Genomic DNA, 26,194 nt, shown 5'->3' with positions numbered 1-26,194 from the left:
GTCCATCTCACCCCAGACCAGGGGGAAATGAGGGGATGGGCTGCAGTGGCAAGGTAAACTGTTGGCACTCAATAAATGCAACTTGGGGCATTGCAAACAGCAGGGACTGTTTGTGGCCCATCTTACAAAGAGGGGAACTAAGGCCCCGTAGGAGCAGGGGAGGGGCTGTGGCACCAGAGGGCACTCTAAGCCACGACAGCTTGAAGCCTGCGTGGGGAGCTTCCGTCCTGTTGCCCCAGCGCCCACTTGCCCACCTGTGAATCCAACCCCACTCTCCGAACAGAGGCCAGCCCCACCCTGTGTGGGAGCCAGGACCCCATCGTATCCTCTGTCTCAGCAGCAAAGGAAAAAGCTGAGCCGCCCTCCCCCAGCAAGGACGGACCCCTTAGACCAGTGGTCGGCAAACTCATTAGTCAACAGAGCCAAATATCAACAGTACAACGATTGAAATTTCTTTTGAGAGCCAAATTTTTTAAACTTAAACTTCTTCTAACGCCACTTCTTCAAAATAGACTCACCCAGGCCGTGGTATTTTGTGGAAGAGCCACACTCAAGGGGCCCAAGAGCCGCATGTGGCTCTCGAGCCGCAGTTTGCCGACCACTGCCTTAGACTCTCACAGCTGTGCCTCCCCGCTCAGACCACACGTGGTATGGCCACGTCTCCCCCTCAGACCCCTCCTGGATGCCTCCAGCCACTGGAAACTCAGTGCCACTCTGACACACCAGCCCCAGGCTGCGGCTGGCAGGGTCCCCTTCCCCGTGCCCATTTCCCACCACTTCCCAGCAGGCAGGCCTCACCTCGCTTCTGCATGAAGCTGAACAAGTCATCCAGGAACTCCTTCCTCTTAGGGTCCCCGTCCAGTTCGTAGAGCTGTGAGGGCAAGGAGGGGAACAGTTACCTGATGCCAGAGCTTGGCACAGGCACTGTCTCCATCACAAGGAGCCCACTGAGGGGCTGCTGACAGGGATGGGCACTGGGGGTCCCAGCCCCAGCACCACCCGGAGTTCAAGCATCTCCTGAGCCCCACCAAGCAATGAGCCTGCCCCCCACTTTCAGATGAGGACAGAGCCATCTGACGAGTCTCCCAGGGCGGTTTAAAACAACAGAGGTTTATCCTCCTATAGTTCTGGGGCTAGAAATCTGAGATCAAGGTGTGGCAGGGCCAAGCTCCCTCCTGAGGCTCCAGGGAGGGTCCCTCCTGCCTCTTCTAGGTTCTGGGAGCTCCAGGAGTCCCTGGACTTGTGGCCGCATCACCCCAGCCTCTGCCTTTGCATCACCTGGCTCTCCTGTGTCCAAATTCCCCTCTTCTTACAGGACACCTGTCACTGGATTTAGGGCCACCTCATCTCATCACAATGTTTGACAAGTGACATTTGCAAAGACCCTACTTCCAAATAAGGTCCTGTTCACATCACTTAAAAAAAAATCATTTTAGAGAGAGAGGGGGAGACGGGGGTGGGGGAAACCCATCAATTTATTGTTCTACTGATTTACACATTTATTGGTTGATTCTCATTTATGGCCTGACCAGAGATTGAACCTGCAACCTAGGCATATCGGGACGATGCTCCAACTAACTAAGCGACCTGGCCAGGGCTTAAACACATCATTTTGGGGGACACAGCTCATACCAGACAAACAGCATCCACCCAGGTCGTTGCCCCCATGAGGAGTCCGACCCCGCACAGGGGCAGGGGGGAGACTGCAGCCCGGACGGTGAGGACTGTGGGTCCAGACTCGGTTCTGGGCACTGGCTGCCTGGGCCTGCCAGTCACCGCAGGAGGGGAAAGGGCCTCCTTTTGGGGTTTGGGAGGCAGGGAGTCCTCCACCCCATTGACCATAACCTCCCAGGTGCTGGGGGAGAAAGCCAGTAGAGGTAATTAAAGAGTGAGGAGGGGGGAGGCAATTGGCTGAGGAAAAACAGTGAAAATTAAGCTCTAGGAAATACAGCACTGTGGCTGCCTGGACATGGAGGGGTCAGGACCATGGGGGACCTTGAAACCACCTGTTAACCCCAGCTCGGCTGGAATCATCCATCATTAGGGCCCAAGAATGCCCCAATACCCAGTTCCTCTGACAGGGATAGTCAGGGCCACCATTCCTCAGCCATTTTGTCCCTCTCTGGGCCTCAGTGTCCCCGTCTGTGTAATGGAGACAAAATGGGGCCTCCAAGGCAAGGACTGGGGGAGACAGGAGCCCAGACCTGGGTGGTCGAGGCTTTTGTCTCCATCCTGCCTGGCCAGGCTGGCCAGCCACATTCCTGTGCTGATTTATGGCGTCCAGGGAGGCCCATATTTCCCCCTGCCTGAAGGGTGTGGGCCCAGCAGGTGGACCTTCCATTGGCGTGCTCACGCCAGGCCTTGTCTGTCCACTCCTTGCCCACATGACACCCCCGTGTCCCCTCCCCCACTCTCCTCCTCCCTGGCTGGGAGTGTGAATTCACACACGCCTGGTTCCCTGCCTGTCTGCCCTGTAGGAGATCAGGGATATTGTCTATTTTGTTGCCAGTATCTAGAAGGTAGCTGAGTACATAGCAGTTGTGTAAGAAATGCTAGTTAAGTGAACTCTGCTTTCCCAGCTGCAAGGTGGGCCTAGCTAGGCAGAGAGGGGGGTCAGGTAGACTTGTGGAATTGGCAGGTGCCCCCAGAACCTTGGGAGGGGACCTTATTTGGAAATAGGACCTTTGCAGATGTCATTAGCTAAGATGAGGTCACCCTGGAGTAGGTGGCCCTAATCCAATGACAGTGTCCTTATAAGAAGAGGTAGGACACAGACACAGAGAAGCCACGTGGGGACAGAGGCAGAGACTAGAGAGACTAGAGCGATGTGGCCCCAAGTCCAGGGACCTGGGAGGCCCCAGAAGCTGGAAGCAGCAGGAAGGATCCTCCCCAGAACCTCCAGGAAGCACGGCCCTGTGACACCCTGATTTCAGACTTCTGGCTCCAGAATATGGGAGGATAAATTATGGTGCTAAGCTGCTCAGTGTGTGGTCATTTGTCACGGCGTGGAAACTCATTCAGGGGCAGCGTGTTCTCTTTGAGATCCTGACCCAGGTGGAGGAGGGTCCACACGGCCTAAACCCCTTCCCCAGGCCCAGCCCTCATAAGACCTCAGTGCTCCTGCTGCCTCAGCCTCCCCATCTTAGAGACACTGCGCAATAAACACAACAGTATCACCCTTAGCACCTGGCGCCATAACGACCCTCCTAGTCCAGGTGGGAAACTGAGGCTCAGGGTGGAGACCAGCTGCTCCATAACCTCTTGGCAGAGGTGGCTGGCTCAGTGGGGGTGCAGGGGCTGTTAACCCCCAGGCCAAATGGTGGGCAGACCCTCGTGGGGCCAGGGCATAGTATGAGGCCATAAAGGGGATGTGTGGTGAATAAGGCAGCTTTAATAGCCGTGTCATGGGCAGCTGACAACAAAGCCAGGCAATAAAGGCTGCCCTAGCTTTATGGGGCTCTGGCCCCAAGTTCCGCACCCCTGTGGTGTGTGTCCCGCCCTAGCCAGCTGGATGGGGCTGTCCGCCAGGCCACAGGAATGGGGGAGCTGGGGACGGTGTCGAGACTCCTAATGGTGGTGTCCAGACCCCCCCTTGTGGGCCAGTGGGCCAGGCTGCCTGTCCCCCCACAAGGCTCTCGAGTCACACAGCTGGGCCATAACTCATCCTTCACCACACCCCAGCCTGGGTTCCCTGGCTGCAACCCTGCCCCTCTCAAGGTGGACCAAGAGGTGCTGAAATCAGCCAACTGCCATACCCAGGGCCACAAACCCAGGCTGGAGACTGGGCCAAACCTCCGGAAACTCGTCCTTGGGGCTGAGGCCTGAGACAAGGGCCCCACGTTCCTCCCTGAGACCCGATTTCCCTGGGACCAAGTGCCAGGCACCGAGGATGAGTCTCACTCTGGCTTTTGTCTGATTCTGAAGATACCCATCCCTGCAGCCCACAAGGTCCCACAGACCCAGCAGCCCGTAGGCCGTCTCACCTCTTACCAGGCCACTTGCTACTTCTCTAACCCATCAGATGGTTCCACTTCCCAGCCTTTGCCCTGGCAGTTCCACCCACCTGGAATGCCTTTCCCAGCTCTGCCCCAGCTGGCTTCCCCTTCATCCAGATGTCCCACAGCTCAAATGTCATCACCACCAAGGGCCCACCCTGAAAGAAGCCCCCGCCCTCAGATATCTCAGCCACAGCCCCGTCTCTCCCGAACACTCTGCTCTCACTTGGAGCACCTTTATTGATGAGGATGGTTTCCTCGCTCACCCCCACTCTCCCCCAACCTAACCCTCCTGTCACCCGACCCACATGGATTCATACCCCTGGTCTGGTCCTCTGTCCTTCAGCCCCAGCAGAATGTTAGGGATTTTCTATCTTTTGTCCCCAGTGCCTAGAATTGGTCACCCAGCAGACACCCATTAAATGGACCTGGGTTCCTCAGTGCTGCATAAGGACAGGGACGCTCCTCCTTTCCCAAATCCAGCTACACCCAAGCCAGGGCCATGCTGTGACCTCCACTGGGTTCACTTCCTGCCCTGTGACCCTTCTCAGGCCTCAGTTTGTTCAGCTGTGAAATGGGTGCAGAAGTTCAAGAATGTGAGATGTAGATGTGAAAGCCTGGGTTGGAGGCACCCACAGATGCTCCCTTCTCCTCTTCCACCTGCAGGCTGGGTCACAAGGGCACACACAGTTCAACCCAGTGTTGGTGTCCACCCACAGATTACTAAGTGGGGCTGACTATGTATCCCTCTCCGCCTCCCTAGCACCAACCACTGCACGAAGGAGAAACTGAGGCTCAGAGTGGGTGCAGCCCAGCCTGCCCACCCCCCCAGCAGCCAGAGGGGCTTTCCAGCCTGCCTCTCCCCTGCCCTACAGTCCTCACTTCACCTCCCTGCCCTCACCTCCCTCCGATTCAGCCCCTTGGGACTGCCTGCTTTCTGAGCAAAACAAGTACCATTTCTCTCCTCAAGGTCTTGCATGGACTGTTCCCTCTCCTGGAATGCAGTTCCCCAGATCTCTGCACAGCCAGTCCCTCCTTCCAGCCCAAACATCACCTTCTCAGGGAGCCGCCCCCTCAGCCCTCCCCCCAACCTTCCTTACCCTCTGACCCCTTCATCTGCTCTAGTTTCCTTCCGAGTACTTTGCACAAAGAGCTCAATCCACAGGTCCTGACACTCCCCTAGCTCTAGGCCCAGCCTGAGGGTATGGGGGAGGGAGCAGAGGTGCTAGGACCCTCTGGGGAGATCCCCCAGGAGGGGCCACAGGGCAGCCAGGTGAGGAGGAAACAAAGCCAGGAGTTCTCAGGGCTCAGATGAGTTCTCAGGGCAGGGGATAAGCAGGAGGAAAAGTGAGGTAACCACCCCAACCCCAAGGGTATGGTGGGCAAACAGGAAATTCTTGTTTGTGGCCAAACAGCATTTTCACCACAGCCAGGCAGGTTATCCTGCTGACCAGGCGGAGATAACCCCGCCCCGTCCTGGAGCTGAGGGGGTCCTTGGGAGCCAGAGAGCTCACCCTAGTGTGGGAACCCCTCCCAGCCTGCTAGCCTGGAGAGGAGAGAAAGGCCACTGTGTCCACTAGCAAATCCACAAGTGACCTGTTGGGGTGGCGGGAGGGGGCACTATCAGAGCCCAGCACACAAGTCTCCCCAGGCCCTGCTGGGCCCTGCGAAGGTCACATTTCCAGACCAGTTCCCAGCCTGCCAAGGGGCCCAGGGGCAGTATTAGTCCTTAGGGGCCCAGGCTATAAAGAAAGAGCCCGTAGGGCCCCAGGAAGACCTTTGCTCCTTAACGGTGTCTGCTCTGCTGAGGCCCCCTTCCGCCACCCAGGTGGCTCCAAAGTCCACAGGGCCCCACCTCTAGATGAGGCCACTGGGCTGGCAGGGGGACCCCAGGAGTGAGGCTGCGCTTCTCGGAAGGCGGAAAACCAAGGAACTGCCTAGTGCCCAGCATTCAGGGACTGTGCAGGGACCCATGAGCCACCAAGAAGCACGACAGTCTCTGTGGCAAACAAGAATTCGCTAGAGAAACGCTGAGGACCGGTGGTTTTTTTAAAAAGGCGTATTATTGTACCATCCAATGCAGCTTCTAGGAAACCAGGGAAGTGTCTCTTTCTCCACGTCCGGAAGCGGGCTTGCCAACACTCAGCTTGGGCGGGAATAGACCTGACCGGCATCGCCTGTGTGCCCGCCCGCGGGACCTCCTCGGGCATTCCTGAGCCACTGAGGGTCAGAAAGGAAGGACAGATACCATCGCAGGGCAGGAAGCAGGGGAGCATGCCGGAAGCTAGGCTGGCGCAGAGAGGTTCTGTGAAGGGAGGAACGGCCAGGGAAGGAGCGAGGAAGCCTGCAATCTGGGCTGGATTCAGCCCAGGGGCTTGAGTGCTTAAACTCACATACTTTTTGTGTGAATTTTTGAACAAAATATTTATGGAGGTGAAATTCACATAACATAGAATTCACCAATTGAAAGTAAACAATTCAGTGCCGTTTAGGACATTCACTATATTGTGCAACCACCACCTCTATCTAATCCTAGAACATTCCATCACCCCTCTCCCTCTACCCCCCTCCACAGCCTCTGGCAAGCCACTAATCCACTTTTTGTGTCTGTGGATTTGCCTGTTCTTGACAGTTTCCATGGAACCACATATTATGTGGCCTTTGTGTCTGGCTTCTCTCACTGAGCACTGTGTGTTCAAGGTCCATCCATGTTGTAGCGAGTGTCAGCACCTCACTCCTTTTCACGGCCGAGTAGTATTCCACCGTGCGGGTAGGGGCATGCCGTGTTCATCTGTGCATCAGCTGACAGACACTCGGTTAGTTTCTAACTTTTGGCTCTTGTGACTCGTGCTGCAGTGAACACATGTGTGCAATTTCACCTATTTTAACATCCTTTGAGTTTTGGACAAGAATTGATTCATTATAATAACTTCCATAAGCAAAATGAAACTGCAGTGAAACAAAGCGGAGAAGGTGGCGGGGCTGGTTTTTATCCCCCAGTTCCTATAAAACACCCAAGAGCAACCAGGATGGTAGATGACACCTCCTTGCAGCCTCCAGGGGCAGAAGGTCTGAGGGGTTTTCGTGTTTTTACATCAAGAGCAGGCCGTGCCTCCCCTGCTCAGAAGCCAACCCCGGCTTCCCTTATTGGTCTCAGGAGAAAAATCCAAACTTCTAGCCTGCCAGGCCCAAAGCCATCTGGCTCATTATCTCCAACTCTTTTGTCCCCATGCACACTTTACTCCACTTATACCAGCCTCCTCACTTCTTCCCACGCCCAGTCCTGCCCACCTGGAGTACCCCTCCTCCAACCTTAGCCTCTCTCAGGCCTACAGCTCTGATCCCCCAAACCAGGCCAACCCAACTGTCATGGTCCTGTGACTGTGCATTTATTTTGGGGTGGCTTCTTCTTGTCTTTCTCCTCTTTCTTCCCACCCAGATGAGAGGCCCCAAGGGCACAATTGGGGTCTTTGGGTACTGGGCAAAGACCCTGGTATACAGCAGGAGCCTACTAATGAAGGGAGGATAGAGCACACTTGGGCTCTTGCACCGCCTGGGTCTGTCCTCATCTGATGTCCCCCTCCCAGCAGCTCCCTGCCCGCCCACTGATAAAAACCCCTCCTCACATTATGGGGCACTGGTGAGGCCCTTCACAGCCGCCCAACCAAGATGACTCAGCACGCAGCCGTTGCCAGGGCCCCAGGTGCTGGGAGTAGCGTCCCTGGGGGCCTCTCAGCCTCCCCCATTCACAGAAACGCCCACAGCTGCTGATGGGAGGGGGTTGGTGGGGCAGAATCCCACAGCCTCCTGTGCCTACTCTGGGATCAGGAAAACTGAAGTGGGCAGAGGGCAACCTGCAACCTGGGTAACCAGGTTCACGCCAACCACCTGCTAAGTGCTCGATCCACCCTTTTCAACGTGCATCAGGGCAGGGAGTCCAGGGCCCAGTGTGCACACTCCTCACCCAACCACAGGAGGCCCAGAGACGGCAAAACTGAGCCCTGAGGCCAGGTCTTGCCCCCTCCCACAGAGACCCCAGAGCAGGGACAAATGAATAGAATCGGAATGGGGCTCAGTGAGGCTGGGGAAGAGGTCATTTGGGGCAGAAGAACCTGGAGTCTGAAACCTTCCCTGCACCTCAGCCCTCAGTTGACCTATCATGAGGGAGGTGCTGAGCTACGTGATCAGGAAGCCGTCAAAGCAGCCTCTCAGCTCCAAGGGGTAGCAGGGCGCCGGCCCTCAGAAGGCCGCCCAGGCGGGCACTGGAGGTTTTGAATTTGAAACTCCCAGGACACCGCATAGAGGAGGTGGAGACTGAGTGAGAGCTGTCAGCCCACTGGGTTTTGACCAGGACAGACCAGCAGCCATTACTGAGTGCCTGTAGGTCAGGCCAATGCGGGATGCTGAGGATGCAGCGTGTTTGAGAGATCCAGATGCCCCTTGGGGCCCAGGCCAGCAGGGAGATGACCAGCAGGCGCGAATCCCGTGGGAGCTGGGTCTTCTGAAGGGGGAAGGGCAGAGTTGATCCCCTGTGCACCTGACCCTGAGGGCACCCCCACCAGCCACTTGGCCCTTTCGCTTCCTGTCAGCACTCCAGGCAGGGCCTCCTCCACGCAGATGCTGCAGGGGCCCCGCCCGGCTTGAAGGGAATTGGGGAAGTGATTCTAGGCAGGGCAGAAACATCTGTCTGCTCGGGCACCCCTCCCCAACTGGCCACATGTCCTTTCTCTGAAAAGAAATAGCACCCGTACCCACCACAGATATTAATAAAAAGCTCTAGAAACAAGTCACAGAATCGAACACACCAAGGCGCATCTTTCTGGATTTCCGGAACGCAAGGTTCTGGAGTAGGGCCCTGACCTCCAAACCCTCGTCTTTTCTCCTCGTCAGCCTTGCCTATGACCCGGACCATCTGTGAATTGGGCAGGGCTGCACCTGGGCGTCCAGGTGAAGATGAGGGACTCATGGGAAGCAGGGTATACAGGGAGGAGGGTCTGGCTTTAGGAAGACGGCTGGGGGGAGGGGCAACAGGAGGAAACACCTTGGTGGCAGGACAAGGCTGGGAGCCCACCAGCCCCATGTCACAGTGGGGAAACTAAGGCCCACAGGGGATACCAGCAGGCCTGGCATCGAGGATACACTCAGGACAGGGGGCACCAGACACTTCTAGGAAGTGGAGCAGAGGGTGGTTGTCCCAGGCTGTCATGCAAACGGCATACAAATCCAGGGAGCGCCCTACCCACAGCCCTGGCCCTAGCTGACCACTATCCAATTTGGACCCCACTTTACAGACAGGGAAACAGAGGTACTTAGAGAAAACCAGGAAGATGGATTCAAACCCAGATGGAGCCCAGACAGCCCCTCAGTGCCTCTGGGATGACTGCAGGGTGCACCAGCCTCACCAAGTGGGGAGGAACCCCTGCCACAAACAGCCTCGCACTCAGGGGCTCTGGGCAAATGCTCAGGGTCAGCAAGCCCCAAATCCAGAGTCTGCCTCCTCCCCTTCAGCAATTAATCGGATGTTCCACGCTGACCCTGGGGCATTTCACAGGGGATCCCAGGCCTGCACAACCCAAACATGACAGTCTTGTGATCCTGCCTGACCGCCGGCTTGGAGATGCCTGGGGTCCAAGCCCTGTGCCCAGGGCCTGGCACCGGGGAATTAAAAATCTTGTCCTGGGTTTCCTCATAAAGGAACCAGCCCTATTTCCCTGCAGTTGGGCCCCCAGGCAGTCCCAGAACACATCAGAGGGACTTTCCCGGTGGTTGGAGCCGTTCAGAAAGCTCTACCTGGCCAGGGAGTGAGGTCCCCGTCACTCCCAGCCCAGGTTCTCTGAACAGAAACCCAGCCAGTGCCAGCAGCTTCAGGAGTGGGAGACCAGGGGACAGATGCCACCGTGCCCCAGCCGAGCTGATCTGGTCCCCACTGTAACGGGACAGCAGCAGACATAGCAGGAAGGAACAAGGCTGCTTCCCACCTCCCACCCAGGAGTCAAGAGGAAGGGGCCCCAGTGGGCTCAGGCCCTGGAGTCCCCACAGGGAACACCCAAGGAAGCTCTGCCAGACCCCAGGCTGAGGGCAAGAAACAGGAACTTCGTGACCCATGTTGGTGCCCAGTAGCCTCAGGGTACCGCAGGAGGGGGACCCCCACTCCTAGAACATCCCCACTTCCTTCAGAAAAGTCTCCGGAGTAGAGAGGAGATGCCAGCTAGGCAGCCTGGCAAGCACTTGACTGGCACCCACCATATTCCGCCCTTCCTCCTCCTCCAGGACACTAGGGAAACGGTAGCAGATGACAATGAAATGCCAGTCGCCAGCCACCTGCATCTCCGTTTGGCAAGGCTCTACCTGCATGGTGACGACCAAGAATTGAATAACCCAGAAGTGACTACAGGCCCTACTTCCCTTCCAAGAATCAGGCACCCATTAGTAGTCGCTGAAGGGGACAGGGAAGGGAAGGTAGGCCAATGGCTGAGCAGGGCGGGGAGAGGGTGGCACCCATGCAACACCCATCCACAAGACACTTGCCAGCCGGCTGGCCCTGGGAAAGTGGCAGTTGGGTAGGAATTATGGGGCAACGGGAAGGCGGGGAGCTAGGGGGGATGGGTGGGCGGGATACCGAGAGGGAAAGAGACAGAAAGACATGGGGGAGAGACAGCAAAACCAGGAGGCTCCACTAACAGACAGACTCCAGTCAGGGTCCCAGTCCCCTGGTTGTCCCCTGGCCACCCAGCCCCCATCAGAGAAGCTGACCCAGCCTGCATCCCAGAGAAGAATTCATGGAGCTGATCACACAAGGGGATTAAATAAAAACAGAAGGAAGGGGCGGCCAGCCCCTGCCTGGTCTGCAATGGGGGGCCCGTTAGTGTTGGGGGCTTGGAGCCTGGGCAGGTACCCTCTTGGGTGGGGGCCTCGCAAGTCCAGAAGATCCACATTTGTAGAGATAAGCTCATACCACTATTCGGGGTGGGGGTTTGAGAGCGCAGCCTAACAGGGCAGAGGCTAGGGTGACCATGGGGCAGACCCTTCATGGGGCAGGAAAAGAATATGGCACAGCACTGAGGCACATGGCCACTCCTGGCCATGCCAGCCTGGACAGAGGTGCCAGACAACCCCCCAGGACACTAGCAGAACTCACGCACACCACTTCCAACAATTCCACCCAGACAGAAACCACCAGACCCAGACCCCACCCAGAGCAGCCACACAGCCCCCCAACCCGGACCTCTATGTGGCCATGGACTCACAGACCCTGCTGATGTGCCCACGGCTCTGCCCACCCTAATGTGGTCTCCCAGTACACACATGGACACGCCCGTCCACCCAGACACAGACACACAAACACAGACACACCCTTGTTTTCTGGCTCGAAGATAATGGTCCCAGACAGCCTGCCCTTGGCCACCGCGCCCACCTGGCCCACTGGGTCCCACACCCCCACCACCACCAGGCCGCCCGAAGGACGACAGCAACTCCTGTTTTCTTTACAGATTCGTCCCCAGTGCCCAGAATGGGGGCTGGTACACAGCAGGTGCTCCACACATACTTGTGGAAGGACCAGGCTCAGCCACGTGTACACAGGTGCACAGCCTTTCTGCCTGAACCCAGTCCCACGACCTCAAGGGTGGGACAGTAAGGGTCTCCTCGACTCAAACCAATTCCCAAAGCAGTCAGCAGCTGGTGGGGGTCGGCCGTCCACATCATGTGCCGAGCAGGTCTTGGCTCCCTGAAAGTGCCCATCCAAGCGCCAAGTCAGGGGTCCAAACCTTCTTCAGGTTCTGAATTATTTCCTGGGGTGGCCGGAAGCAAGCAACAGACTGGGCCTTAAACAGTGGTTCATTCTCTCACGGTTCCCGGGCCAGACATCTGAAATCAAGGTGTCCCACTCCCTCCCAAGGCTCCAGGGAAGGTCCCTCCTACCCCTCCCAGTTTCCTGGGGCTCCAGAGTCCCTGGGCTTGTGGCAACATCACCCTGACCTCTGCCTTCTCTTCCCGTGGCTGTCTGTCTGTCTCCCTGCGTGTGTCTCCTCTGCTTATAAGGATACCTGTCCTTAGACTTGGGGCCCACCCTACTCCAGTCTGACCTCATCTTAACTAACTATATCTGCAAAGACCTTTCTCCTTCGTCTGGGAGGACAGAAGTGTGTCCCAGATTCACTTCTGCAGGGGCCCCTGGGGCCGAGGGGCTTGCGAGGGTGGCGAGCAGTACTGACTGCACCTCCCCTGGCCCCCACTCCTCAGCCCCATGAGACCCCTGACAGCCCCAACCACGGTGCAAGGCCAAGTCCTGAGCTGAGGCCTTCAATAGGCAGACTGGTTACCATTTAACCCTGTGACCCCTAATTGTTCTCTGGCCGAAAGCAGCCAGGCAGTCAGAAAAGGGGCGGTCTGCACTCTGCCCCCACGCATGACCACCCACCGGCCAGTACCCCCAGCTGCTTCCCTGACCAGGCATGGAGTGCAACCTGACACAGTGACAATATCTGTGATGGGGGTGCCGGGCTATCACAAAGGGTGAGAGGGACACCCCACCATATCACTATAGGTGGTGCTGGTTCTGGGAATTAGAAAATTTAGGGGGTTGAAGGGCCTTTGTGTCAAGTGTAAAAACTGAGGCACAGAGTGGGCCAAGCCTTGGGTCAGAGAGGGCACAGCCCTGCCTAACATCACACAGCACATGAGGAGAAGGAATCGAGCAGGGTGGTTGGTGGGAGTCTCCATGGCCCCTGGGGCCCTGTCAGCCCTGCAGTCCGGATCCACGGCAGGCAGGCGAGGGCAGCTGACCTGCTCCTGGGCTGCCAATGGGAACCACTGACCAGGGACTTGACTTTCTGGTTAATAGTTAATGGGCGCCACAGAGACCTCATGCCGCACAGGGCAGGGGGAGCCCAGTGGCGGCAGGCATGCAAGGCTCACATACAGGCACCTGTGGGAGCTGGCCGTGTGTACGTGCTCTCACATGTGTGTGCTTGCAGACCCCCACCTACATGGCCGTGTGCAAACAAAGGCACAGGAGACTGTCACCCCATCACATACAGACGCCAGGAGCACTCAAGGCACTGGAGTCAGCAGCACACTCTGCGACACACAAGCCCGGTCACCCCCAAGTGTGTCCAGACCCCGGGACGGACTCAGCAATATGTCCACCTAAGTTGGAGACACACCACATGGTAAGCACATGCAGACATACACACACAGGCCAGATATCAGACTTGAGCATGTGCCCAAGATGACAGATATACATAAAAGATGCGCCCTGGCCAGTGTGACTGAGTTGGTTGGCGCGTCATCCCGTACACCAAAAAGTGGCAGGTTGGATTCCAGGTCAGGGCACATACCCAGGTATCGGGTTCAATCCTCAGTCGGGGTGCAGTGCGGGAGGCAAACAATTGGTGTTTCTCTCTTACATCCATATTTCTCTCCCTCCCCCCGCCCACTTCCTCTCTATAAAGTTAATAAAAATAAGAAAAAGATGCTGCAGATGGGTCTACATGGCCTCAGAACACACACACACACACACACAACAGCCACGCACAAGCACAGGCGTGTGTTACGCACAACAGGAGGGTTCAAATGTCCCCAGGGCCCAGCCCTGGCAAACACAGACTCTGACACACTCAGGGCCCTGGGAAGACGGGCCACCACAGCCCACGAAACCATATCCACCACCACATCCCCACACCCACGTGCACACTCACACCCAGGCCAGCAGGCGGGCCCCACGTGGCTCACCCACGCTCATTCCCTGATGGGGCGCTCAGTGAGGACACTGCCTGCCAGGCACCGCTCCCTCCGTCAGCCGCGTGTGTTATTAGAGAGCGTGAGGCGTGGCTGGGCACTTGGCAGCGCCACCAGGGTGGGGAGCTGGCAGTGGGCGTGGGGCCAGGCCACAGCGGTGGTGACCCCATGGCAGTGACCCTGTGGCTGGGTGACAGCATACGGGCCAGATAAGGTTCTTCCGGCTGAGTCAGTGTGGTTCCCAGGGCTGGCACGGGCAGGGGCATGGTGCCAGGGGCTGGCGGGCAAGCACCCTCCCCGCACCCGCCATGACCCAGCTGGCTCCGAGCCAACAGCCACAGCAGCTTTGAAGAGGCAGGCACTGCCCTAGGCAGGGAGGGCTGGGCTCCCCAGGGGCTTCCCAATACCCCTCCCCACCCCTTTGAACATGGCCCAGAACTCCCAGTGCCTCAGGAAGACACCTGGTGCCAGAGCTGGCTGGCCCCAGGACCCACGGGGCCTGGCCCCTGGCCCACTCTGTCTCAGGCACACCGGATGAACATGCTGGGCTCAGAACCCAGTGTCTGACCTGGCCTTTGCCCAGGCTGTGTCCTTTCCCTGGAATACCCTCCTCCACTGGGAAAATTCTAACTCATCCTCTCTCCCCGGTCCAAAAGTCTCAGCTGTGACGCTGGCCTCTCACTTCTGCCTGGCCCATGGATTCCTGAGGAGTCCTCCCAGCATCTCTCCCACTTCCCACCTAAATCCTGCCAAGACCCCCCTTTGAGCCTACTTCTGGTTTGCCCTAATATTCTTCCCTTCCCCTTTATGTTCTAGCCACACGATTCCAAGAAGCAAACCCTACCCTTCTCTGTCCATCTGGCAAACGTTTACATGTCCTGCAAAGCCCCCACTCCAATGCCCCTTCCTCTCGGCAGCCTTCCTTCCGATCCTCTTCCTCTGGCCCAGCCCGGACCCCCTTAGGACTGGGGATACCTGTGTCCTGATCTACATTCCCCAGCCTGGGGGGCTGCAAGGCAGGATAAAGAAAATGTCTGCCACCTCCTCCCTGAGCCCCAGCAATTCCAGCTCCCCACCCCCACTCCACCCCACCCCACCCCACCCCACCCCACCCAACGATGCCCCAAGCAACTGCCCCAAGCAACTCCGGTGAGGCCAGAGATGTTCACTGCAGTGTTTACAACAAGAAAACGGAGAAGCAGACCAACGCATTGGTGTCAGCCCCACAAGTGAACTCTGCAGGGAGCTAACAAAAACCAGGCAACTTGGGACATTCTCCTACGACAGTCAGATGCTGAGTGATGATGACATGAAAACACCCACAAAAAGCAGTGTCCAGAGACAAATGGCGGGGAGGGGAGGGGTTAGAGAGCAACCAAAGGACTTGTATGCATGCATATTAGCATAACCAATGGACACAGACACTGGGGCGGTAGGGGCTTGCCCGGGGTGGGAATGGCTGGGGGGGAGGGGGGGTCAAGCGGGGGGGGGGGAGGGGGGAGGGGCCGGGAAAGGAGACATATGTAAAACTTTAGACAATAAATAAATAAATGAAAAAACAAAAGCAGTGTTCAGCCGAGCAATGGGTGGACCACCCATACCTCTGAAAGGTCCCGTTTCTGGGCATACGTGGGTAGATATAGGCCCGGAAAAACCATGGCGGACACCGGCCAGTTTGGGGTGGAGGCTGTCAGCCTCGAGCTTCGGTGGAAGCAGTCCACCTTCTCTCCCCACAAGAACGGTGTCTAGTGTTAATTCTGGAACAAAAAATGAACTTAAAAAATGTCCTCTAGCTGAGGACACTTCTGAGATCCATGGCTTCACCTCCCAGTCCCTAAACCCATATCCAGGGCCAGATGTGTTGGAGAGGAGCAGGACACCCCTGGGAAATGGGCCCCCGGAGGCCCGGGGGAGGCCAAATGGGGTCCTTGGTGAGGATGCAGCAGCCTCTTGGGGCTGCTGGTGGCTATTTCTGCCCAAGTGCCCACTGTGTCCAGGCACTGGGTCCTGATGCCTCAGTGTGAAGCCTTGGACCAGTTGCTGCCATTTCAGATGAAGGAAACGGAGGCTCAGTGAAGCTGCCAGGCTCCCCTTAAACCCCGTAGCCAGTGGCCCCCGGCCCCTTGCTGGTCCATCACTCCTACTCCCCCAGGAATGCTCTGGCAGGTGCTGGGCCAGTTTACCCTGGAATCCAATCCCAGCTCTGACACCTCCCCCAGGGCAAGGGCCTCAGTTTCCCCATTTGCACAACAGGGGCAATGGCAATTCCTCCTCCGTGGCATCAAGAGGATACACATGAGACATACGTGAGCCGTGCAATCTGCTGCCCGTGGCACAGTTAAGCGACATATATTAGGCAAAATTGTCATCTCTACATCTCTGATCTCCTTTACAAGTTATGTGGTGAGCAGACATTACTTTGGAAAGCAGGGAAAAATAGCCCAACATTTAATGCAAATCAAAACCACCGTTGAGATACCACGAGACTCCCACCCACACGGCGGGAACCAGTCATTACAGGTGTTGGTGAGAACTGGGAGAAACTGGAGCCGCGTGCACAGCAGGTGGGATGCAAAATGGGGCAGAGCTGTGGCCAGCGCTCAGCAGCTCCTCAACACGTCAAACACAGAGTTACCATCTGAACCAGAAAGCCCACTCCTAGGTGTACACCCAAGAGAAGTGAAAACCTGTGTTCACACAAAAACCTGCACATGCATGTTCACAGTCGCACGATTCACAACTGCCAAAAGGTGGAAGCCACCCAAGTATCCATCCATGGAGAAACGGACTAGCACAATGGGATCCATCTACCCTCTGGAATATTACTCGGCCATGGAAAGGAGCAAAGCACTGACACTCACTACAGTGTGGATGGGCCTTGAACACAAGGTGCTCAGTGAGAGAAGCCAGACACAAAAGGCCACACAGTGTGTGGTTCCATTCATGTGAAATGCCCAGGACAGGCACATCCACAGAAAATGGGTCAAGGGCTGGGGAAGGGGATGAGGGTAACTGCTAAAGGGGATGCAACTCCTTTTGGGGTGATGAACTGTCCAAAAATTGATTGTGGTGATGGGTGCACAACCCTGTGAATATACTAAAAACCAGTGAATTGCACACTTTAAATGGGTGAATTGTGTACTATGCAACTTTTCTATCAATAAAGCTGTTTAAAAAGTCCAACGTTTGCCGAAACCGGTTTGGCTCAGTGGATAGAGTGTCGGCCTGCGGACTGAGGGGTCCCGGGTTCGGTTCCGGTCAAGGGCATGTACATTGGTTGCGGGCACATCCCCAGTGGGGGGTGTGCAGGAGGCAGCTGATCGATGTTTCTCTCTCATCGATGTTTCTAGCTCTCTATCCCTCTCCCTTCCTCTCTGTGAAATATCAATAAAATATGTTTTTTTTTTTAAAAAAAAAAGTCCAACGTTTATTTGAGTTTTTAAGACAAAGGATTCAAATCCTTTAGCGGCTGAAGATCTGTGAGTGAGAGTTTGCCAATTTAAAATCCCACAGTGGCACTTTCTAAAGCCCGGGCATGGCAGTGTTGGTGACAGGAAGCCACCAGGATGTCACCAGATGCCACATCCGATGCCAGGAGGCTGAGATCCTAATCACTGCCTGTTACACACCCTCATCCCCGCCAGAGGCTGCGGGTGAGCTTCATCAGTACATGTCTTGGGGAGGGGGGGCAAAATGGGAGGTTCCAGGTTTTCTAGGAAAGACGTTTGTGGTCACGAGCCCACTGCTCCTGGCCCCTCCCCAGCCTGGCTGCCCCCAGACCTATAGCCGACAGTGAAATTGCAAGGCTGTCGAGGGTTTTAGGGCAGAAGTCAGGCCCTGCCAAGATCAGGGAGGAAGAGGCAGAGATGATGCCAAGTGGATGGCCGGCCGGCTGGCTGCCACGTGCCAGGAAGGGGGTGGGGCAGTGCCAGAGTCAACACGGCCCCCAACATCTGCCAAGCTGGCCGGGCCCCAGCCACTATTGACACTGGCTGCACAGGTGCCTGGCTAGCTGGGTGGACAGGCAGCACCAGCAGCAGGACCTGCCATAAATGGGCAAAAATAAGCTCCCAGCACCACAGGGAAGACCCCCGGTGGCCCCAAACCTCCCTCAGCCCACCTCATCTCAGAAAATTAGCACAGGCCCATCGCCTCTGGGACCCAGACCAGTAATGTCTGGCCTCTATGCACAAGCCAAGCTGGGTCCCACCGTAGGGCCTTTGCGCGGGCTGTTTCCTCTGCCAGGCGCTCCGTTCCTCCATGTGTGTGCCTGGCTCCTTCTCCTACAAGGCTCAGCCCAAAGGTTACATCCTAAGAGGCTCGCTGCTTCCTCTGTAAAAACTCCGACCACATCCCATGTTATTATCCATTTGCTTGTTTACTGACCTTCTCCACCCACAACAGAAAGAAACCATGAGAGTGACTTTGTAACACTGACGCTCCCTGACCGTCTGGCCGCAGAAACTGTGACCTGACCCTGCGTATCCCCAGACATCACCACCACGTCCCGGACAAGTGGGACAATGGCTCCGGAGGCTCTTTGTTCCTGACATGCGAAAAGGTCTTTGGGGTCAGGGCTTCTAACCCGTCCCCACCTGGCCTGACACCAACATCCCCCCCCCCCGCCCCGCCCCAGAGTTAGGGCCGGGGGAGCAGGGGTTCTGTCAACCTCTGATGCCCCGAGGGCTGCACAACTTCGTCCCTCCCACCTGGCTGTGATGCTGTGAGGCAGGGGAGTCTGTCCAGCTGCAACTCCCAGCCTGAGGGCTGTGTTCAGGGCAGACAGCAAATATTCGGTGGATAAATAAATAGGACTTGCCTACAACATGTCCGTCTGTGTTATGTTGAACCCAGAGGATGCCAGGGGCTCAGAGTCTGCAGAACTTGCTTCCAACACCATGTCTGTTTTCTCATCTACAAAATGGGGTGAGCAGCCACCTAGCAAGATTTTTCTTCCCAAAGGGAGGGAAACTGAGGCACGGAGCAGGGTGGGGCCATCAGTCCTACATGCAGGTTCAGGCTGGTGTCCACATCCAGGGGGTGTTTAACTCTCCCTCCATCCTTAAAGCTGGCCTGGCCAACCCTGCAGTACCAACCCTCCCGCCTTCCCACCTCCTCCATCCCTGTCACTCCCAACACAGCCCCCATGGGTCCAATTTCCAGTTCTTTACTTCATCTGTGAGTTTTCTGATGGCCTGTACGCAAGTCTCTAAGGGCTCCTGAGTCCCAGCATCCTTTTCTCCAAGTGAAGCAGAGAGAGAAGCTACTGGCTTTGAGTCACTAGAGACCAGCACAGGGTAGCCAGGCTTCACCTCCCTCTGGGAGGGTCTCCCAGCCAATCCTGGAGCCAGCATCTGGAAGGGAGCTACCCGGAGGCCACTCTCGGGTGCTGTCATGTTCACAGCCCCGTGGAGCCCAGCAAGGCTGGGCTCTGGGCCAGGGAGGCCAGGTCCCCTCCAGCCACTCCTAGAGGTCAGGGCAGGGCCCAGCTGGCTGAGGATGGAATGCAAGCCCCACTGGCCGCTGAGGCCGCCATCTGGTTTCCATCTGCCCAGCCCAGCTCGGCCCAACTTCAAAGGATGCCCCGCCCGGCCACTTCCTCTGCCCTGGCCGCCCTTGGGAAGGCACCAGAATGGCCTGCTTCCTCCCCGCCCCTCCAGAGCCCCAGGGTGCTTGGCCGTCCACACCAACCACACAACGTGGCCACCGCCTGCTCAACCAACCGCCTGGGCCTCAATATACTGAACTCCACTCAAGAGGCCAGACCGACAAGGCCTCCAACCCCACATCACCGGGCCACACCCACAAACCATGCCCAGCTAGGTCACTGCACAGTCTTTGCCTGGGCCATTCTCTCCACTCTGAACCCGTCTCCCTGCTCTGTCTCCCTGCTTGTCCTTCTGGTGCAGACATCAAGAGCCCCACACTTCTCTCTCCTGGCTTGTGTCCCCCATATTAATGCATTTAACAACCAGCCCACCCATGGGATCCCTAACATCCAGTTGGCACTTGTAGGCGGGAGGTAAAAGCCAGCCATCGGGCCAGTTGGAAGAACCCAAGTAACAGCCAGGTGGGCCCCTGCCTCCACTGTCCCCATTATGGCACATGTCACATGACCTACCTGCTTGAACTGCTCCTCATACGTCCAGTCCCCGTGGTCAGGAGGCTGCAGCTGGGGTACCACGTGGGTAGCCCCTCCAGGGTGGGCTGGGCCAGCTCCTGGGCGCTCCTGGCTGCCCATCACCCGGGGCCCACCGTCACCACCGCGGAAGGCCTGGGGCAGCTGGGTCTTGTGGGTGAACAGGGCTGCAGGGCCCAAGCCAGCAGAGCCCGGGGGCCCGAGCCCCTCCTCATCCTCATAGTCTTCCTCCTCGTCCTCCTCGTCCTCATCCCCCAAGTCTTCCTCCAGCTCTTCCTCCTCCTCTTCCTCCTCTTCCCATTTTGGCTTCCTGGGGCAGGCAGAGTGCAGAGGTCAGGGGAGAAGGCACCAGCTCACCCCTGTCCCAGGGCAAAGCCAGCTCCTCATCCTAGACTGGGTTTCCTCTCTCAACACGGGGAGGGTGGGCCTCACCTGCCCCAGCTGCTGCGAGGGCCCGTAAGCAGAACATGGGCCAGACACCTCTCGGTCCCAGTTAGCTCTGAGCAAACTGTAGCTATTCCTTTGACATGAACCCTCGTCCCTGCCTAGTGCCAACTGGCCCCCCCTCGCCTCTCCCTGCTGTACCAGCTGCCTTGCTGAGCCTTGAAAATGTTACACCGGCTCCTTCCTTAAGGCCTTAGCTCAGGCTGTTCCCTCTACTAGGCATGCTGTTCCAGGCTTCCTGGCCCTTCCTAGGGACTGTTACTACTTTGCCCATCATTCAAGAAAGTTAATCCTGGCCCCAGCCACGCCCCTCCCTAGCAACCTGCTTCATTTTCTTGACAGCCCCAATCACAACCTGCAATTGCCCCACTTCTTTGCTTTTTCAAGTCTTCCCGCCCTAGCTGGTTTGGCTCAGTGGATAAAGCATCAGTCCCGGGTTCAATTCCGGTCAAGGGCACATACTTTGGTTGCAGGCTCTGCCCCGGCCCAGGCCCCCTGATCAGGGCTTGTGCAGGAGGCAACCAATTGTTATCTCTCACATCAGTGTCTCTGTCTTTCCCTCCCTCTTCCACTCTCCCTAAAAATCAATGGAAAAATATCCTTGGGTGAGGATTATCTAGAAAATAAAAAGTTTTCCCAGTGCCCAGGCTGATGGGGCTCAGTTGATTCGAGCATCGTCCCAAACACCAAAAGGTGGCGGGTTTGATTCCCAGTCAGGGTACATACCCAAGTTTTGGATTCAATCCCCAGTTGAGGTGCATATAGGAGACAACCGATTGATCGATGTTTCTCTCTCTCTCTCCCCGCCTTCCTCTTTCTCTTAAATCAATTAAAATTTTTTTTAAGTCTTTCCAGAAAGATCCCACTGGGGTCCCACCAGCACCCAGTTCAGGGTCCACATTGGACTCCTGTGAAACACAGACCCCAATGAGCCAACTAATGCCCACCCTGTGCAGGTCCTACCCAGTCCACCAACTTTGTCTGCCCCTGATGTTGGATCTGCTGTAGCGTCGCTGGGTGATGGGGCCCTGGGCGTGTGTGGCTAGTTCTGTTTAAATTAAGATGAAATAAAGCTACAAACACTAATCCTCAACCACATCTTTGACAATGGCCACATTTCACTTTCAGTAGCCACTTATGACTAGACAGTGCATATGGAGAACATGTCCACTGTCATCCAGAAAATTCTAAAGGGTGGCACTTCCTTAGGGAGTTTTGTCCTGCCCTTACAACTCTGTCACCAAGACCTAGACACCATTCAGTGCACAAAGCCCTCAGACCCTCACTCACAGGTCATCATCAGAGCCCATATCCTCGAAGTGCCCATCGCCTTCAGCATGACCTGGCGCCTCCCTGCCTCGACCAGGTGAGCCTGGTTGCCCCTCCTGGGCAGTGTCCTCGTCCTCTGAGCTGGGGGGCCTGTCCTCGGAGCCACTGGGGCTTGGTGCAGATCCGAGGCCAGCGGCAGCAGCCCGCATGGCGGCCAGGGCAGCCATCTGTGCCTGCTGCATTCGGGTGTTCTCGGGGTCTCTGTCCTCATCCGAGGCAGCCTTGGAGAGGGCTGGGGGGCCAGCAGGGGGCTCAGGCAGCAGTGGCTGCCGGGCCTCCAGCTCCTGGCGTGCCCGCTGCTGCCGCTGCAGGAGTGTCTCCATCACAGCCTGCAGCTTCATGGCCCTGCGGGCTGGGCCGCCCCGGGCACCAGGGGTGGGTGGCAGGGGCGGCCCCTTCGGGGAGGGGGCCCGGCCGCACTGCAGTGTGGGGGCCGCGGGGGAGCCGGGGCAGTGCAGGGTGGCGGAGGGTGGGGGCCACTCGGCTCAGACTGAGGACTGGTGGGGCATGCCAACAGGCAGCACCTCCTTCTCACTCCGGGCACGAAGGAGCAGTGGCTGGCATCCAGATCATTCACGTGTTTGCAGAAACCTGAGGGCAGCAAGAGAGACTGTCAAACCACACTGAGTTCCTTAGCCTCATCCTCCCCACTGAGATTGGACTGCAAAGGCCTCTGGGAAAATCCCTCCCATCCACTCCCATCAGGGAGCAAACCTGGAGGGCTCCTTGGAAGTGGAGAAGCACACTCCCCATCTACCCTTTCTCTGTCCACCCTGGGAAGCACTGTTACCCCGCACTGGACTCCTAAGGATCTCAAGGCAGCCCCACAGAGAAATATGCAGTCGCCAACTGCACCTCCCAAGGACCCGTGTGGATTATTGCTTCATAAACAGAGCAGAGGACAAGGCATTCCTGGCCTCTGATTGGCTACAGCTGCCTGCTGGGCACCAGAGTCCAAATGAGTTCTGGGTTCTGATTCCAGGTTCTAGGTGCTGGTGCTGCCTGGCCCAGGGGGCTCCAGGTACCTTCCTCTCTCTCAGGCTAACGGACAATGGCTGGCCCAGACTGAGTGCTTGCTGTATATGGATCCTGAGCTAAACCTTCCCACTCATGCTCTCAGCCCTAAGTCTCAATCTCTCTGGACCTCAGTTTCCCCATATGCAGAATGGTGCCCTAACTGCATCCACCTCACTGTGCTCAGGCAGAGATGAAGTGAGTTTATGATGGTGAATTTGGGTACAAAATAGGCACCACATCATGTCAGTGTTAGGGAAGGAGGGGCTAGGTTGTCCCAATTTTATGGATGCGGGAAACTGAGGCTCGGAGATGCCCTGCTAACACAGCCACTCATGAGAGCCTCCCACACTGCTCCCATGTGCTCTCTGCAGAGGACTTACCCTGCACTTTGGGACCCCAAGCGGGGTCAACATCCCAGAATGCAATGTGCTGTCCCTAGCCTGGGGTCCCTTCAGATCACCACCAACCCTAATTGCCAGGGCCTGGGGCAGACTCTGGAGAGGGATGTCCCAGAACCTGGCACAACCTGGCTCCACCAGGACAGAGGACGGGATCTCACCCCAGCCCCCCACCCAACCCAGGCCATATCCCCACCCACCCAAGGGGCCATAAAACAAATGGACAGAACTCATCAGGCCTGATGGTGACACCCCAGATGCTACAGCACAGGGACAGTAGGGTCCAGGAGGCGGCCCCTAACCCAGCAAATGAACCTCCTAAGGCACAGCCACTCATGGGGCAGAAGGGTCTCACACAGGTGGGACCAGTGGGCAAAGGCAGAGACTCTGTTTCAGCTGATGCCATGTCACCACTATGGTGACCGGCTAAAAGGAACCTGACACCACCTAGGAGACTTGCAGTGTAGCCCCTTCCCAAACTCTCCAGTCATGCAAGAGGCCCTGCAGAGCCACAGCGAGCCCAGTGGCCCTCCACCTTCTCCTAGACCAGCCACTCATTACTCAGACCCCCTGGGGCCTCCTGGGTAAAAGGACAATGGGGGGCAGGTGAATGGCCCCTGTAAAAAGTGGGAATGGACACCCCCCCCCCAAAAAAAAGACCTCAGTATCCAGCAGGGGCAGTGGTCCCTGAGCACAAATAGCCTCTCAGAGACTACAGTGCTGGAGTGACCAGGACAGCAAAGCAGCACCCAGCAACCCCCTCCCCCACTGGCAGTCATCCCCCACCAGCTCCAAAAGTGCTAAGGGGACATTTCTCACCCAGTGTCTAGGGCCCACTGCCCCTCCCCCACTTTTGACAACTTCAAGACAAGCCCCCTCCCAAGGAAACGCTCCAGGCAATGCCCCCCACCTCTTTGGGGGGGCATAAGGAAGAGGCCAGAGGAAGCCACTCCCCCCCCACGCTGCCCCCGCCTGGCCTGCTGGGTTTAATGACCCTTCCGGGTCACCCCCGGTGGGGGAGGGGAGCAGGGCAGGCCTCCATACCAGGGCTTGAGGGGGCAGGTGGGAACCCCGGAGCCCCTCTGGACCAGGCCTGGGCCCTCTCAAGGCTGCCATTAACCCTAAGCTGGCAGCGCCCATCCCCTCCAGACCCCTCCCCCAAGAGCCCTTTGTCCTCGGCCCCTACCCCCACTTTATGACAGCCCCATGGGAAAGGCATTCCTAGGCAGGGACCTGGCAGGGATGGGGGGTGCTGAGTGGTCCTTAGGAACTGGCTGGGGGTGGGGGGCGAGGAGAAATCGGGCCACGCCCTCCCCCCCCCCCCCCAATGCCTCTGGGAGAGAGAGGTCACCCGCTCCGGCCGGGGCTTGCAAAACACGGTTATTTAAAGAGTTGTGCAAGGCTGGGGCCCGCGGGTGGCGAAAGGGGCCCCTATACTCCACGGAGGGAAGAGAAGGGGGAGGGTGGGGCAGCAGGCTGGGGAGGGGGCTGGAGGAGTGGGGAGGGGGCGGCCCGGAGGAAGTGGGAAAGGAAACACTGAAGAAGAAATAAGACGACAAAAACCCCAGTCCGGTTTCAAACGCTTCTTGGAAAGCGGCGGATTTGCATGGGTGGGGGGGCAAACCCTCGCCTCGGCCCGGGCGAGTAAAAAACGGAAGATTATTGACAAACGCGCTGCCGAGGTCAGACGCTGAACGTTGGAATTGACAAACGCGCGCTCCTCGCGCTTCCTGCGCCCGCTTTGTGTCGGGGGGCACTGAACGGGGGAGGGGGCTTTCCCCGGGGATCCCCGCCAGAGAGCCGGGGGCCCGGGTCGAACCCACCCCCAGCGCCGGCACCTCGGTGTCCCCTCCAGGGGCCGCTTTCGGCCCGGAGACCGACACTTTATAAATATACCGTCCAGGCAGGGGAGGGTCACCAGGGAACTGCCCTCCCCAGCCGGCGCTCCCACTGCTCTCAGGGCTCCCGAATAAAACACCAGATTCCGGGGAGAAAAAAATGAACTAAATCCGGAGCGCAGCCCCCCGCGCGCGCCTAGAGACCATTTCCTTCCGCTAAAGGGGGAGCGCATTTGCGACCCCCGATCCACCCCGAGCGCGAGCACGCCCCTGTGCAACATGGTAGGTGATGAGGTCAACAAGAGGGTGCAGAGAAAACCACCCCAACTCCTACCACTAGGGTCGCCTTCCCGACGCTTGACCCCCATCCACATCCCTGCCCACTTTGGGGACCCCCCTCACCCCGGACCGGAACCCACGATTTAAAAGGCCATCACCCCCACCCCAGCCTCACCACGCCAGGCCCGCTCCCGGGGCGCATGCCCCGCGCCTGGCGTCCGGCCCAGCCCCGGCAGCGCCTGGCCTCCCGCCCGGGCCGCAAGCTGCGAGCTGCTGGCTCTCGGCCGTCGCCGGGTTTGTGCCGCGCGCGGACTCACCTAGCCGCGGGCCCAGTCCGCGTCTACACCCCCGTCCGACCGGATTGGTAAAAGTCACCCTGCGCGCGGCCTCCCCCGCCCCTCCCCTCCCCCCCACCGGCGCGCTCACCGCCGGGAAGACAAATCACCGGGTGACAAATCGCTCTCAGATGCAAATACCTCGCGGGTGATTCAGCGCCGCGGCCTGGGACGCGGGGAGGGGTCTCGCGAGGCCCCCTCCTCCTTCCCGGACGCCTCTCGCCCCCCCCCCCCCCCGCGCTTGGTGCGAACACGCAAGACCAGCCCAGGGGTCTTGGGAGGGAAGGGAGAGTGGATGGAAATTTTCAAGTCGCGGGCCCTTTAAAAGATAATACATAATAAAAGTAAGGGGAACACCGACGCGGAGGCCCCGCCCCCTGCCTAGGGACGGTGGGCAAAGTGTGCGCCTTGGCCCGGAGCGCACAGCGCGCTGAGGACGCGGGCGGGACTGGGAGAGTCCGAGGAGTAGGAGGAGTAGGCTGGGGCGACCCGAGCTGGGTCGGGGGCCTCCTCCCCGTCTTACCGAGCACCTAGGATGGACCTACCAGGCTCGTAGTTGCACCTCTGTCCCTTAGACTGAGGGACCAGGCGCAAGTGACCTGGCCGCCTGCCCCGAGCCGAACCACAGTTTTCACGTCTGTAAAATGGGGATTAGAGACCCGAAGAAGCAATAAGCTACAGT

The 26,194-nt window shown here is 57.8% G+C and overlaps 1 protein-coding gene across 3 annotated transcripts in view; it reads right to left on the bottom strand.

Moving 5' to 3' along the window:
- Positions 1 to 26,194, bottom strand: part of ARID3A (AT-rich interaction domain 3A) — a 37,128-nt gene extending 10,934 nt beyond the window's left edge. The window contains exons 1-4 of one of the 3 annotated variants that reach the window (XM_080675268.1): positions 26,058 to 26,194; positions 21,607 to 22,236; positions 19,855 to 20,182; positions 799 to 871 (exon numbers count right to left, since the gene is read on the bottom strand). In XM_080675268.1, the coding sequence (XP_080531394.1) occupies positions 799 to 871; positions 19,855 to 20,182; positions 21,607 to 21,986 (781 nt within the window). In that variant the 5' untranslated portion in view covers positions 21,987 to 22,236; positions 26,058 to 26,194. The other 2 variants (XM_080675266.1, XM_080675267.1) reach the window with 2 other exon arrangements.

This window comes from Plecotus auritus (genome assembly GCF_963455305.1).
Source record: "Plecotus auritus genome assembly, chromosome: 6".
In the NCBI taxonomy this organism is placed as follows: domain Eukaryota; kingdom Metazoa; phylum Chordata; class Mammalia; order Chiroptera; family Vespertilionidae; genus Plecotus; species Plecotus auritus.
The sequence above is the reverse complement of the archived record's forward strand: the minus strand, read 5'-3'. Positions and strand labels throughout refer to the sequence as shown.